The sequence below is a fragment of the Asterias rubens genome, chromosome 6 (assembly GCF_902459465.1).
Source record: "Asterias rubens chromosome 6, eAstRub1.3, whole genome shotgun sequence".
Taxonomy (NCBI): Eukaryota; Metazoa; Echinodermata; class Asteroidea; order Forcipulatida; family Asteriidae; genus Asterias; species Asterias rubens.
The window spans coordinates 8,007,792-8,023,609 of record NC_047067.1 but is presented as its reverse complement, the minus strand read 5'-3'; the positions used below and the strand labels follow the sequence as shown (position 1 = coordinate 8,023,609).

General features: G+C 40.1%; 1 protein-coding gene across 1 annotated transcript in view; it reads left to right on the top strand.

Annotated features, from left to right (window-relative positions):
- Positions 1 to 15,818, top strand: part of LOC117291325 (titin-like) — a gene marked incomplete at its 3' end in the record, with an annotated part of 251,619 nt that overhangs the window by 69,673 nt on the left and 166,128 nt on the right. Inside the window, exons 32-48 of the mRNA XM_033772967.1 lie at positions 642 to 821; positions 1,101 to 1,226; positions 1,839 to 2,027; positions 2,887 to 3,063; positions 3,228 to 3,377; positions 3,887 to 4,009; positions 4,447 to 4,638; positions 5,157 to 5,340; positions 5,808 to 6,049; positions 6,884 to 7,018; positions 9,876 to 9,977; positions 10,219 to 10,320; positions 11,184 to 11,318; positions 11,985 to 12,108; positions 13,007 to 13,228; positions 13,826 to 14,003; positions 14,705 to 14,874. Of these exons, the coding sequence (XP_033628858.1) occupies positions 642 to 821; positions 1,101 to 1,226; positions 1,839 to 2,027; positions 2,887 to 3,063; positions 3,228 to 3,377; positions 3,887 to 4,009; positions 4,447 to 4,638; positions 5,157 to 5,340; positions 5,808 to 6,049; positions 6,884 to 7,018; positions 9,876 to 9,977; positions 10,219 to 10,320; positions 11,184 to 11,318; positions 11,985 to 12,108; positions 13,007 to 13,228; positions 13,826 to 14,003; positions 14,705 to 14,874 (2,731 nt within the window). The remainder of the gene's footprint in view (positions 1 to 641; positions 822 to 1,100; positions 1,227 to 1,838; positions 2,028 to 2,886; positions 3,064 to 3,227; positions 3,378 to 3,886; positions 4,010 to 4,446; positions 4,639 to 5,156; positions 5,341 to 5,807; positions 6,050 to 6,883; positions 7,019 to 9,875; positions 9,978 to 10,218; positions 10,321 to 11,183; positions 11,319 to 11,984; positions 12,109 to 13,006; positions 13,229 to 13,825; positions 14,004 to 14,704; positions 14,875 to 15,818) is intronic.

Below are 15,818 nucleotides of genomic sequence, written 5' to 3'. Positions count from 1 at the left end.
GAAATAGTCCACATTGTGTTCAAACCTGTAGTTGTTTTGTATTTTTGGTGATGTACCGATACTATAAACCTCCTGAACTGTAACATCTGAAAGGTTCTGGGCGCAAGCAATTTTCAGGAATGTTCTTATTCAACAAATCTCATCGCAGCTTTAACTCTCTCTCAATTTTCTCAGTCATTGACACCTTTAAGATGTTTCTTTCTCTCAAGTTTTTTTTTGGGATCTCTTTTAAAAATAACATCTAGCATAATTAAATATTCATATTTGTCTGCTAGAAATTGAACGGAATTCCCATCAAAATTGTAAAAACTTCAATGCATGAAGAAAACCAACAAAATTGTTTAGTTCCATACATGAAGACCTGCATTTATACAACACTAAGTGCAAAAGATATTTGAATTCTCCTGAATTTCAAACACGAGCACTGAAACCCAATTGGAAGAAAAAGAAAACCCAAAATGGAAACAACAGCAACCAGACAGAGACAACAACCAAACAAAATCTGTCATCTAGATAACACTTGAGGTATTTCAACAAAAAGACTAAGTGACAATCTCTTATTGTATGATATATTTCTCATTAACAGTTATTGGACTTTGCTTTACTTAAAACTATATAATATTGTCCCCTGCATCCTCCAGATAAGAAACGATCCTGAACTGGACATCACATCCTCCAAGATGTACGTCTCCAACGTTCTGAGGAGTTTTGATGAGCGTAAGAATCATCTGAGCAGCCTGTATGACATGCTGACCAAACGCCTCAGCTCAGGACAACTCTTCCTGACCAAGTGGCAGAAATTTGTACAAGATGCCAGACAGGTATAGTGAAACATATCCCTTAAATGGAAGGTATTAGTTTGGTAATTACTCTTAAAGTTAACAGCAATAAAAACTATTGGTTAGAGGCCTACAGCAGCTTGCGATAGTTGATAGCATTTGGAGAAACATTTAGGTATTTTGCCTGGTAACCTGTTCATGCTAAGTAAAATGTTTCTGTGCTAAGCATTTTTGTGTGTGTGTGAGCTGTATAAAATTGTCAGACATTTACATAGCTGCTGTCAACAACTATTGTTGGATTGATCTTTCCAAACCTCTTAGACCATGGACAAGGCTCATAGGACGGAGGCTGAGTACTACCCACAAGTCGCCTCTGATCTTAGCAGAAACCCAAAGGATGCAAAGGGACTGCACGGAAGATTGGATGAGTTTGAAGACATCGCAAAGGTAAGTTGATCACCAGTCAAGTTCGGTCCCCTCTCCATGACTATAGCTCAGTAAAGGATATGCAGAGAAATACCACTGGCTCTTTATGTAACAGAGGAGATTATTACAGAGATCAAAACCCCCACTGCCCATTGTTCAGTAGTTCTGGCAAATAATTCTACAACGTAACAAGTCCTGCTGTCTAGCATTTTGTAAGTGGACACCTTTAACTATTTAACCACATGCTTTCCAACTCAAAACCTTCACATGCAAGTACAGCAAAAATGAAGAAAGAGGACAAATTTTATGTCTGGTGGAAAACATTCTGGTCCAGTGAAAGTCGAGTTGCAAAACCTGTGGCAGATTTTGTAATTTTGTTTCCTCATGTAAAAACTTTTTGGGAAAGTAAGATGCTACATGTACGTAAACAAGATATTTTTTATTTCTTTAGTGATGGTACCTTGACATGGAAACATTGACAAATTGTAAGAGGACCTTATTTGACTGCGTGGTTTTAAATTTGACTTTTGCTGCCTTTTGCAATGGCCTTCAGTCATAATTATTTGGTTCAAGTCACAAGTGACTGGTAGGACTTCTGAAGGACTAACTATCCATCCTTGATCATTAATTTAGAGAGTTGGTGATGAGCTGCAAGATTGCATCAAGACGGCCGACTCCCTGGGCCAGAAGGGGAATACGAAGGGCGGTCGGGAACATCTTATGGATGACCTCTCTAAACTGTATCATCACTTCTTGGACCGAACTGGGAAATACCGTACACTGCTAAGGATGACTGTGGGCTTCTATGATGATGACAACAAGGTAAATTTGGTTTTTTCTAGACGTGCTTCTTTTTACACTGCAGTAATTTTTAAAATTCAAATTTGATGACAGAATGATTTTTTTGACTCAATCCAGAGCGGCCAACCCTCCCTGATTTTGCAGAAACCTCCCCAAAATATACCAATCTTTCGATGTTCTGATGATTTTTTTTGACAATCTCCCTGAATATGGAAATTCTTTCCATATTATATTGAAAATAATTCTCATCAACTCCCGATTTGTTGTACAAAATGTCCCTGATTGCAAGATGCAAATGTTGGCAGCTCTGTCAATCCAGCAGTCAACATCTTTACCTTTACTTCAGGCACGTGATTTATCAGGATTTGTCCTCGGTCTCCCGGCACCTCACATACTTCCTGTAAAGATGTGAAATTGCCATCACAGAGATGAAAGACTAGGCATTGCTATGAAATAAACCATCAAATACTTAATTGAAATGATGTAGAGAATATGTAAACCTCTACAATTTAACATTTTGAAATATTGTGGCTTTACATGTATCTCTCAGGCCTGGTATTCTTCCTACTTTAGTCTGATTTCCAGTTTGTTCGACCTATGGAAAAAACTGATTTTTAAAAACTATTAAGTAGCCTGAAAATTCTTCCAAAACTTGTGTACAAGTAGGTCAGCCTTTTTTCTTTAGACCAAATATCATGCCTGATCTCTACTCAAAGAGGGACTTTCTATCTATTTTCAAGATTGTTCATGTCCCTTCAATCTCAACCTCAGTTTATTAGTTTTACTCTTTTTTTGTGTGAGACGACCACTTTAAGCTGTTGAACACTTCGCGATTTGGACAGTTCAGTTATCAATATGCAAACTCTTGATTGCCTTGCAGTTGAATAAAACCATGGATGATGCAGAGAAGGAGCTGCAAGTTCCTTTCACTCCTACGAAGGTCTCGGAGGCAAGCATCCGTCTGAAGAGGTTGGAAGACCAGAAGAAAGATGTAGATGACAAGTTCGACAAGGTGGTACAGAAGGGAGAAGGCGTGATCGTCGGAATCCAGAAGATTGTAAGTTCAAGTTTGTATTTCTATCTGCCCCCAAATTTCGTTTGAATTTTTTGGATTGGGATTTGCTACACATTGGAGTTGAATTTTATTAAAATTGACGAAGCTTGTGACCCAGAGAGTCTTTATTTGAAGGCTAATTATACTGCTTTGAAATCTGTATCCAGGATCCAGTGTTTGTCTCCAAGGCTGACATTGAGCTGGCCCTCCACAAGACCGGCATGAGGAAAGATCGACTGTTCACCAATCTGGAACAACAGAAGAGAAAGCTTGACAACTCCAAGGGTCTCTCTGAACTGCAACTCCATAAATCTGAGGTAAGGGGTCTGTAGTGATGGCTCTGGCAGTAGCTACAGCTGGATTGCTGGAAAGGCCTAGTCTTTAATGTTGTCGCTACAGCCAAAAGGTCACAGCCTTACTGAAGGCACTTGGTTAAGACAGGGCCTAAGATTCAGATTCAAAGATGATTCCATCATCAGAGTAAATGTCTGAATTAAATAGCAATTGTATTTTCACTGGGAATTATCCAAAGGTTTGCAAAATATATGGGGCTTCAAAATGAAGCAACTGATGGACAATGCACTTTCATTGATGTTACATTGAACAAATATCAGAAATCAAATATTCTTTAAAATGTTCTGGTTTTGAGATTTTTGTAACCATAACTTTATAAATAATTGCAAGTAACTAATCTCTGAACATCAAACCACAAAATCATCTAGTTAAACAGATTGCACAGTGACAACTAGAGTTAAGTTAAATTGTTTTTGACTGACACTAATCAAATAACCTTGACAACCATTTTTGTTCATGGTGTCTGTCACAGCTTACCAAGACCCTTTCCCAAGCTCAGAAGGACCTGAAAGGTATGCAGGGTGACTATGGGGACACTGAGGAAGCAGCGATTGTCAACCTCCGTAGATTTGACGACTGGAGGGCACAGGTTGAGGTGAGTATGCAGGCATGATATGCTTCCTACTTAAGTCTGATTTCTGTTTTTTGGGCCTTTAGAAAAATCACAAAAATTGCTGTCAAATAGCCTAAAAAATTGTTTGGATTGTTTTATTATAAAATATATGATATGACACTCAATAAACCTAATATACTTATTACAATCAATATCATTTGCAGGCATGATATTCTTTCTCCTTTAGTCTGATTTCCGATTTTGTTGCCCTCGGGAAAATCTCGAAAATTGTAATAAAATACAGATCAGCCCTTTAACCTGTTTTTACTTTGATTTCTGAGGGCCAAATATCATGCAAACATTTGAGAGTCGCAGCCCCAAGGTAAAACTTGTTTATAGCGGTGATCACCAAAAGTGAGCAGTATTCTTGGCAAACGTTCATATTTGAAAACCAAATCTTGACTTTATTGACTTCACAGCCTGTAGAGCATGAACTCAAGTCGTTCATCAGCTCGGCTAACGTCATCCTGAGGCAGAATCCCCCAGAGTCTCCTACCATCCGACATGACATGGATCAGTTGAGCAGGCAGTGGAATACGCTGAATGTAGACATGGATGACCATCGAGAGAAACTCCTACTGGCAATTGAGTTCCAAAGGTTGTATAAAACGGTGAGTGACGCCTCCAAAAGGTTTCGTATTTCATCTTGTTGTTTGGTCTTGGTTCAAAGATGTTTCTATCTGCATTTACATAATAATAATAACAATAATAAAAAAAAATTTTTTTTAAAACATCTAGCGCATAGTATCATCGTGAGGGCCATAAGCGCTGTGAAGGGAAAATTAACAGTGGTACAAAGTTAACGGACATGTTTTCACCTGGGTTTTGAATTGTTCTGACATTTCAGCCTGTTAAAAAACCTCTGGAAGACTATTAATTTTGGTTTTTACCCATACACCGATGTGTGTTAGCTCTGTGAAAAAATATCACAGGCATGTTACTCGGGTGGAACCCACGACCCTTGCAATTCTAGAGCAGTGTCTTACCAACTAGACTACCGAGGTTGCCCGGTAGCTAGAGGCAGTTCGAATCCTATGTTTTGGCAGCGGGTACCGCAACAAACTTTTTGTAGATTTGTAGAATTGTAGATTTTTTATTAAGATTTTTCTGTCTTTCTCATATCATGTAGACCGTGGAGTGGCAGAACAAGGGTAATGAGATACTATTGGCCATCGGTCGTAGGGTCCCCCTCTGCCAGACTGAGGAAGAAGCCCACCAGCTGATGGATGAGGTGGATGAGTTCTTAGAGAAAGGAGACAAACCCCAGAAGGCCAGACTGCAGAAACTCAATGACATCGCAAGAGAACTCTACGGTTAGTGTTCCTAGATAAATTGTCTGGAACTTCCATTTGGTATATCCTATTTCTTTTTTAGAGCAGTCCTGAGAGCAGTCCAGAACCCACTCTTATTGTAACAGTCTGGAGCTTGCGTATTGTGCACTATACATTTCAGTGAGACCTGTATGTGAACATTGTTTTAAGAAAACTGATGAGCCCTTAACAGCCATTTTGTCAAAACAACTGTAAATGGATGATGGAAGTGTCTCACTTAAGGACACGAGTGTCTAGACGAGGTCTTGAAACAACACTTTGCTGATCAGAAACATTAGAGCCTTAACTCCAGTTTACCAGACCGCTCGCGAGTGACACACTAGAAATATCAAGCAATATGTACTGAAATTTGAAGAGTTGTAAACTGTTCTTAGGTTTGGTAGCAACGGACAGGTGTGAACAATTTTGGACATTCATATTCTGAATTTTGTTTTGCCTTGTTTCCCTAGGCCCTAATTCACCAGTATTCGTGAGCCAATTGAACAACCTCTACCTTGAGAACAAACGACTAGCGTCGGCCTTCCAGAACAAGAACGACGAGCTGTTCCATCTTGCCGACCGCCTGGAGGAAGACAAGAAGAAAAAGAAGAGGGAAGCAGCGGAGAATCGCAGGAAAGCTGAGGAAGAGCGGAGGGCGAAGGAAGCTGTGCCTCTGCCTCCAGTACTCAAGACTTCCTTGGGAAATGTTGAGGTGAGGAGTTTTATCGGTTAAGTGGTTTGAGAATCCTGGTCTAATGCACAGTTCCTTTATATGATGCCCCCTGTCAAACAGAACATTGCATGCTTTGTAGACCCATTGGATGTCACAAATTGGTACATGTAGGTGCCAGCAGGCTTCCAGCATAATCTTCCATTGTTTTGTAGTTCTGAGCCTATTTCCAAGACCAGTTAGATTTACCTGTTAAAGTCTGCTGCCACATTGCATACCTGAAAGTCTCATGTTGGTACTGAGTTGGATTTTTTTTATTATTTCTCATTCTATTTCGGGGGTTGGCAAGGAAAAAGCTGAATAGAGTGGGATTTGAACCTGCGACCACCAGATTAACATGCAGGTGCTCTTCCAACAGAGCTAGCTAGCCCTAATGTTGGCAGTTTTCCTATTTTGTTATTGGCTTTGTTGAAGGGTGCCAGTCAGTTGTGACAAGTATAAATATTGTCGATCGAGTTATTATCATGGCACATACCTTGAAATAACTGCCCCAGCTTTTGCCAGTTTTAAATGTAACAAATTCATTGGGTATTTCCTCATAGACAGTAGCGATATATGGAATGCACAAAGCACAATCAACCGCCATATTTAATGATAAACAATAGAAAAGTGCCTGGTGTACGCATTGCGTTTAACTCTCAGCCAATGATACCCTTTTATGTGCACGTTTCATCAATGATGGTGGTCAATGATGTCATGTGCAATCCATCTATAAGGTAAACCACTTCAAACTTAAAAGAAAATTTACAAAACTCCAAATTCCTGTCAATGATTCCTCTGGCCTATACCAATGTCCTGCATGGTTCCTTCCCGTAGCTTTCCAAACCACCCGTAGTTGAGAAGCCCTTGGCTAAGTCAGAGCATAAGCCGTCCTACGATCTGAACCTTGATGCCCTACGTGAACCTCAAGATGATGAGGTCATTGTCAAAGAAAGCGTTGGACCAGTTGAGGTATGCAGGCTTCAAAATAAGTATTATAGATTATTATTCATGAATTTAAGAATGGGTACCGGGAGAGTGAATTAGCACAAGGTAAGAGTGGGTGAAGGAGAAGCGGTGGTTGAGGCTTTTTAATGGTTAAAGGCACTGGACACTATTGGTAATTACTCAAAATAAAAGTTAGCATCAAAACTTACTTGGTAATGAGCAATGGAGAGCTGTTGAAAGTATAAAACATTGTATGAAAAGGCTCTCTCTGAAGTAATGTAGTTTTTTTTTTGCGAAAAAGGGTAATTTCTCACACAAATAATAAAAGACTTCATGCCTGAAGCCTTTTATTAGGCATCTGAAAGCACACAATCTTGTGCTACAAGGGTGTTTTGTCTTTCATCATTCTCTTGCAACATCGTTGACCAATTGAGTCAAAATGTTCACAGGCTTGTTATTGTATGCATATGTCGGTATACACCCAGTGAGAATACTGGTCTTTGACAATTGCCAAAGGTGTCCATGCCTTTAATAGACTCCCAGCAAGTTTAAACCCCTTTTTGTAGCAACCCCTGCAAATAATGCTAGTGCCCTTCTCTTACCTTTGAATGCCTGCTGTTTGCATTGAGTTATTTCCTATACATACTGTGTGTGTTGAGGTTTTGCCGGAAATACGTCTGAGAACTGTGGTTTTGAGCGACATATGTGTATAACAAGTTATTTGTTGTCAGTTGTGAGAGTTTTTCTTTGAAATTGAAAACACCTCAGTTGTCTTTTTAGTGTACATTTGATTTTCAAAAATTAGTGCTTTTGTTAAGGAGTGGAACCACATATGTTGCTTTACAGCTTCCTGTGCAGTTTGAATTTAAAGGGAAGGTATGACATTGGTCTCAAGAAAACAAACATTAGTTTATTGCAATCATTTCCCACAGTTTACAATGTCAAACGGAGTGCAATTCAAAAATAACTTTCATACTATGCTTCAAATGGAAGCCCTTTCAAAATAATTTCATCCACTCAAATTGGCTGTGCAAACTTTTTCATTGGGTGAGGTTTTGATTATCAGTGCAGCGTGTTTAACATTTAGCCATAGACCAATCATTATCCTTCTTTGTAGAGGTACTTGTTAACTTCCTTTTTTTGCTTTATTGTTAAAAAAAAAAAGTGCACAGGCTTTTTATATTTCTTGCATGCAAATTAAACTGCTTGCTAGTTGTGCATCCAGAGTAGCCCACACGATGGCCACAGTTTAACACCTTTACGATATTTACTTGAACCCATTGTTGAAGATGTTTTCAACTTCTAACACCCTCCTAACAGTGCAAATGCTGAAAGTGAAAGAACTGACAATCACAGTCAGGTGCTGAGAAACCAATTTTTGGTTGGACAAACAATTGGGTTATTTAGAAGGCAACATTGAAAGTCCAAACACATTAAAACAAGGAGGGGAAAAACCATTGCAGATTTGTAGTTTCAAGAACTAGTTTCTGTTTGTGATGGGGGCACGGGCATCTACACCTGTAAGCTTTGACTCTCTGGATGCGCAGCTGGCCTTAGCTAAATAGCAGTCACGCCCACCAATCCTGTACCCTAACCCTCTTCCCTTTAGTCCTGCAAACCCTCGGTGTTTGAAGAGCTGCTATTAGCTGCAGATGACCTGCCGTCCTTTGAACCCCTCCCCTCCCAGCTAGGTGATGATGGAGAGCTTATAACCATGCAGGCTGTGGACCCAGTCCAGGTTTGTATGATTAGCAAAATGGCTTCAACCTCCTCCCTTTGCTCTTTGATATGTGCTATATTTTAGACGGTCTGTACGCTTTTTACTGTAACTTTTCTCTGGGCGCCAAGTGGAAAGCTTAGATTAAGCGTTGAGAATTAATTTGCATTTTCCTGATCAGCTGTTTACACAAAAGTTTCTTATTTCATGCTGTGTGTCCAAGTTGATGTACAGGTTTTTTTTATCTTCAAATTCTGTTGATAATCGTTAAGTTGATAATGGTATCAAGCTAAAAGACAATTTGTCCGGATTGTCGTCATTTTGAGAGAAACCAAAGACATAAAAATGTTTTTCTTTAGTTGCAGGCTAACACATACGATAAGCAAGTTTGCCCAAGTTAGAAATGTTGGACCTGATGTGTAGAATTCTGACCCATTCATCGCATGCTGAGCCTTTCTGTTGTCTAAAACACTCAATTTCTTGTTTATATCTCTTAATGGGAAGAGTGCAAATAATTGTTATCACCGAAGTTGAAATATTATCAGCAATTGTACAATTTACTGAGCTAAGGGGCAGTGATAATGTTAAGCATCCTTTTTGCCCATGCATACTTCAAACCTTCCATTAAAACCAAAATGTTCTAAACAGGGCCCAATTTCATGGCACCGCTTATCTTGGAATTCTGTGTTTATGGCCAATCACTCTCTTTACGAGGCAAAGTCAGCACAGAATTCCTCCGTGAGTTGTTCCATGGAATTGGGCCCGGATCAAGTTCATAGAACTGCATATTTGAAAGGTTTGAAAAAAATGTACTTTAAAAAAAAAAATAACAGGCTAACCATGCTAACAGCCAAAATGTTTAGTGGTTTTCCTTAATTTTGTTTTCCGTGTCATAAATTTGTTGGACACTATTTTATGCTGCAGCAGCTCCATCAAATTCAGTCATGAGTATATAACCCTTATCCAAGCCAGCCACCCCCCCCCCCTTTGACTGTATCGAGTTAGTGGCTACAGCTACGGCTAGGACTGTTGCGAAGGATGTCCAATACTTCAATACATGATGATGCGCTGATCCAGCCGTAGCCCTAGCCGCCACCTCAGACACGGCTATAATCTGTATTGCATGGCATCTACCTAGTGTCCGTTGTTTCCCCCCCTTCTTAGTCTTCCCCACCCGTAGTGTTTGAGGAGCCCCTGTCCAAGGCTGAACTGAACCCTTCCTTTGCACAGTTGGATCTGAGTGAGCTTGTAGCAGCTGTTGATGAGGTAGGTGCTACAGTGTCATTGAGCTTCCCTAATACTGAAGCCGGTTCATACTTCCTGCGAATACGAATGCAAATTCGCAACGGTTGACTTGTGCTCAACATTTGCGATATAGCTGCAGCGAAAACAGACATGTGCTGTCAAAATTCGTTTCGCATTCGCATTTGCGGGAAGTATGAACCGGGCTTTAATCTGTGTTGCATGGCATCATGTTTGTGTCCATTGTTTTCCTCCCTGTTCCCAGTCTTCCCCGCCTGTAGTGTTTGAGGAGCCCCTGCCCAAGGCTGAGCTGAACCCTCCCTTTGCACAGTTGGATCTGAGTGAGCTTGATGCAGCTGTTGATGAGGTAGGTGCTACACTGTCTCTGAGTGCCCCTGGTACTGAAGCCCGGTTCATACTTTCTGTGAATGCGAATGCTTGTGCTGAACTCCTAAATATTCCCAGCGAAAACAGCACTGTGCTGCCAAAATTTGCTTCGCATTCGTATTTGCAGGAAGTCTAAAAAAGGCTTGAATCATCTGATTATTCAAAACTTTGACGTGAGTTTTTTGTCACCACATTTCCATGCGTGTATTCTGGGGTTGGCTTTTATAAAGCAGACCACAGGCTTACAAAATGGGAACATTTCATATTCATAAATACTTTCTGGCATGAATGAACTCCTGTTGAATATTTGCTTGTTACAGCAGTTTATATATTTCATAATAAACTTATCTAGTTGATTTTGATGCCTCTTTTTTATGTCCTTAAGTTTACCAATAAAAACTAATTTTAGCATGCATGCATGCATGCATGAGTAATGTGCTAAGCATGCTAAGAAAAAATCTAACTAGCAAACCCATTAGATTAATGGTCCACTTAGATTTACTTTAATTTAGTTATGCATTTGTCATTTTTAGACATCTTAGGGTTTTAAACTTTGCATGGTTTTCCGGCCTTGGGCCCGGTTCATACTTTCTGCGAATGCAAAATCGCGAAGGGAATTCTAACGTCACATGGTGTTACTGCAGCGAATGTTTCGCAGGAGCTCAGCACATTTCAACGGTTATTTGGTGCGAATTTATGATGTCAAAATTCGTATCACATCCGCATTCACAGGAAGTATGAACCGGGCTTTATGCTATCAAGCAGCCCAGCTCTCCATTGCATGTTATACCTCTCTAACCTTTGACCCCTACCCTCCTCCATTTAATCCTTACCCCCTCCCAGCTGGCTTTGCCCGAGTCTGACTATGAGCAACCCACCCACAATGGCCGACCCTCTAACGGTCTCGAACATGATCAAGACATGAATGAACCTGAAGAGGAATATGACCATCTTTTACATATTGTCGTATTACCTGAGGTAGGTTCTCATGAGGTCATAGGTTAAATGTCAAACTTGATACCATTTATAAGGCACTGAGTTCACTGTCATTGCAATTGTAGCTAGTTTGGAGTTTTACATTAGTAAAAAATTGCAAAAAATATTTATGGCTTGACGTTTCAACCTTAACAGAGTCTTTCTCGAAGGCAGAGTCTTTCTTGACCCCAGCAGAGTCTTACTCCTTCGAGAAAGACTCTGCTAGGTTGAAAACTATTTTTTACATTTAGGCCTATACCATAGTTCCTTTTGCGGTTGGTAAGCAAAATTTTGTTTTGCATTCTTGCTTTATGATTTATGAATGTGAAAGGGACATTTGAGCTTCATTTTAAGGAATATATATTTGCTAAAGCCTACTATAGTGGGCCAACTTCCTGGCTCAGCGTCTTATTGTAAGCAACAAATTAGCACATAGGGTAGTAGACAGTTTTTATGCTGTGCTTTATAGGTATTTCAATGGATAGTTGTTTGTCGGTGTGCCCACTACACATTCTTTACTCGCGCGGCTTTCGCAGAATTTTGCATAACCCTGCAAATGGTAGCTGTTCTTGCAGAATTTCTGTTAGACGGCCACAAAATCTTTCAACGGGGATTTAATTATTTAAAGTTATTATGATTGCGCTATTCTGTCGTTATCTGTTGCTACAGACAAAACCCAAATATGGCAAGAAGTTCCCAGCTCCGGAGGTACAAGAAGTAAAGCCACGAGAGACCCTGCCGTACTTCACAAGAATCACACGTGACAGTAGCGTCAAAGAAGGACGATTTGCCAGTGAGTATGAGAGTGATAAAATAATCATAGAAATCTTGCCAAAGTCAGAATCTAACAATTACAGGACCTTTGACAAAGATCAAAATCTGCATCACTCTGTCAGGCCTGGAATTTCATCTTTGAGAAGGGCACTTCCATTGGAAAATATTAAAGTCTATGGGAAACTTTTGAAGGGGCACCAAGGCTAAGACCATGGCAAGAGAGGATGGCCTGCTACATGTATGTCATTGTCAGATATGTTCCCTGTAACACTGATAGAACCATAGAGTTATATATAAGAACTAGAGGGCGCACTGGCCTATATACGCGCCCCGGCATGCGCGCGGGCGGCCATTTTCTAAGTTGACAAAACGGCCATCTCACAGCGTGTGTTTGTGCGGCCATTTTGTAAGTTGAACAAACAGCATCGTGTAAGCATTCAATAAACAAAACTCAAACGTGTATTTCATATTTAACGCGCGTACAGAATGGCGCGCTTGTCATCTTGCGGTCCCGTCACGTTTGTGCAAGCAGCATCACCAGTGCGCCCTCTAGTTCTTATATATAACTCTATGGATAGAATCGACTCTTTTTACATTGAAAGGGGCCAAACTGTTTTCTTGCCAGCCTCCTTTTGGTTATACTTATTGAATGCGAGTAAAACAAGATTGCTGCCAAATGGTAAAGGCCCATTTTCAGCAATAGTTACGGACCAATTAAACTTGTTTTGAACTGCTGAAACACTCAGAAGACTTGGGAGACTTCTGGACGATCAGAGCTGCAAAAATGGGATCGCTATGTCTGCTGCTGCCAGCGTCTCAAAAGTATTCCCCTGGAATGTATTTTCACAACTCCTCTTGCGATTCTAGATATAACACAACTCATCCCAGCCTCTTTTCACCTCTTGCTATTCCATCAGCCTTCGACTGCGTCGTCAAAGGTGATCCAGAACCAGATGTCTTCTGGGAGAAGGACGGCGCCCAGCTGGAGGAGACCCACGAGATGAAGATGGAGTTTGGAGAGGACGACTCCTGCACGCTGAACTTCACACCGGCTAAACCGTACATGCAGGGGACGTACGTCTGCAAGGCGGTCAACAGTGTTGGCGAGGCAATCTGCTCGGCAAAGCTGACTGTCATGCGTGAGTCATTTATTCTTAAAGCCTTTGGACACTTTCTGAACAGAACAAAAATTAAAAGTTCACAGATTTACAAATAACTTACAGGGTTTACAGAAGGTAATGGTGAAAGACTTCCCTTGAAGTATTATTCCATGAAATGCTTTTCTTTTTGAGAAAACATAAAAACAATTATCAATTCTCGATATCGAGAATTACGGATTTATTTTAAACACATGTCATGACATGGCGAAATGTGCGGAAACAATGGTGGGTTTTCCCGTTATTTTCTCCCGACTCCGATGACCGATTGATCCTAAACTTTCACAGGTTTGTTATTTTATATAAGTTGTGATACACGAAGTGTGGGCCTTTGGACAATACTGTTTACCGATGTTGTGCGATTGCTTTAACCCGCCTTGTGTTTGAGAATTGTACAAAATCTTCAAATACACCTGGGCCCAATTTCATAGAGCTGCTTAAGCATAAAAAGGAGCTAAACACAATAACATAATCATATTTTGTGGATCTTATTTTTGCCCTTTTAATTACTTAGCTTTTTGTGGTAATAAATTAGCTATTTACTCATTCTATCATAATTTCATACTTCTCCTTTTGTAGCCTCCTTTGAGAAGATCGTTCCTGAGCACGAGTCTGTGGTGTCGTCAGGTCGTATCGATCTGGCTTCAAACAAGGCACCAAAGTTCACCTGGACACCTGGAGATCAGACCATAGATGAGGGTAAACCCTTCACTCTGTCAGTAGACGTTGAAGCAGAGCCACCTGCAACTGTCTCTTGGTAAGCTGTCATGCGTTTCAAAGGCACTGGTCACCAAAGACCAGTATTCTCACTTGGTGTATCCCAACATACATGTATGCATAAAATAAGATTTGGTCTCAACTGGTCATCAAAGTTGCAAGAGAATAATGAAAGAAAAAATGCCCTTCAGGCCTGAAGTCTTGTAAAAATTGGGTGAAAAATTACCCCTTTCTCAAAAACTACATTACTTCCTTGGGAACCGTTTCTCATAGTGTTTTTTTTACTATTAACAGCTCTCCATTGCTCATTATCAATTAAGTTTTCACGCTAACAATTATTTTAGGTTATTACCAATAGTGTCCAGTACCTTCTGATCATGTACAAAACATTCTGGTCCAGTAAGAAACTCAGACCTACCATCACTGTGGTCTTCCACCCAAATTGGGGACCTCCAAAACGGTGCATACTGAGTGTTTACATCATGAAAATTCACTCGTAGGTAAATGGATCTCGAAGATTGATGGCCCAGTAAAACACTTCATAAAATCATTTTATAATGGTTCAGAATTGTTGGTGTAATCAGTGTTCACAGTTTCCATGCACAGAATCGATTAGGTCCCCCCCCCCCCTCAAAAAAAAAAAAAAAAAAAAAATCAGATTGACTTGAGAAATGACATCTTGACAAAATCAACTACATGTATGTTAAATTCTTTACTGGTATTTAATTTGTGCGTCTACAGGACTAAAGATGGTGAGAATCTCGGAGATGACTTCTATCGCTTCAAGCAAGACAGGAAGACCCACTCTCTGATCATCGATGATGTGCTACCAGAGGATGAAGGGACTTACATTGCTACAGCTACAAACCCAGTGGGCAGAGCTGAATGCACCATCCAGATCACTGTCAATGGTACAGTCAATTGTCAAACTGTTGAAATCTTACCCAAGCTCTTTTTTTTTTGCAAAACGTTTTGACCTTTTACTTGAATGAGATTCGTTAATGTCACTTTCATGTATGTATTATAGAGTGGATATTTGTTGACTTGAAGGGAAGGTGCACGCTTGCTAATCACTCTTCAAACTTATTGCAATAAAAACTTTTAGTAAGAAGAAGCCTACAACAGCGTTTGATAGTATACAAATATTGAGTGGCTCAGAGTGGAATGGGAGGAATATTATCGCAAGGTAAAATTTGGACTGTTCCATTTCACGAGGCGAAGCAGTCCAAATTTGTTTTATATAACTGACATATAGATCCTTGTCATTTGATGTATTTTAAAAGTATAACATTATGAAAAATCACACAAATTACTGACAACCAAAAATCATATAGCGCCGCGGTAGCGGCAACAATGCACAAATCGGATCACAACCTTTTGCACAGATGCTCCTTTGTTTTAGCAGCGGCGCGGTGGCGCTGTACTGCTCAAAAACATTGGGAACAAGGATGATCCTAACTGTTGAATGGGAAATGCTATGCCCCATTGGCGAATAGGTTTTTTTGATCGCCTGTGCGGATGGGAGTAATAGTGAATGTCACGTGAAGTAAGTTCCACCAATCAATTGACAAGGATCTGTATGTCAGTTATATAATACCGAACTGCTCCAGGCTAGTAAACACCACCTCTCAACTTGTCCTGTGAGCTGCTAAAAACTTTGCAATGCTCGTATTTCTTCCTTTGATGTAAATAATACATTTTTAAAATGTGTTAATTTTTTTTTCTGAGTGTGTGACTGTGAATGTATCACTGGGCTCCTTGAGAAAAAGAAGGTAAACACTGGGCCTGCTGAGCTTGGGGTAACACAAGCAGCATAATCCAGAAGTTGATGATAACCACTTGTCTCTTTTCTTCC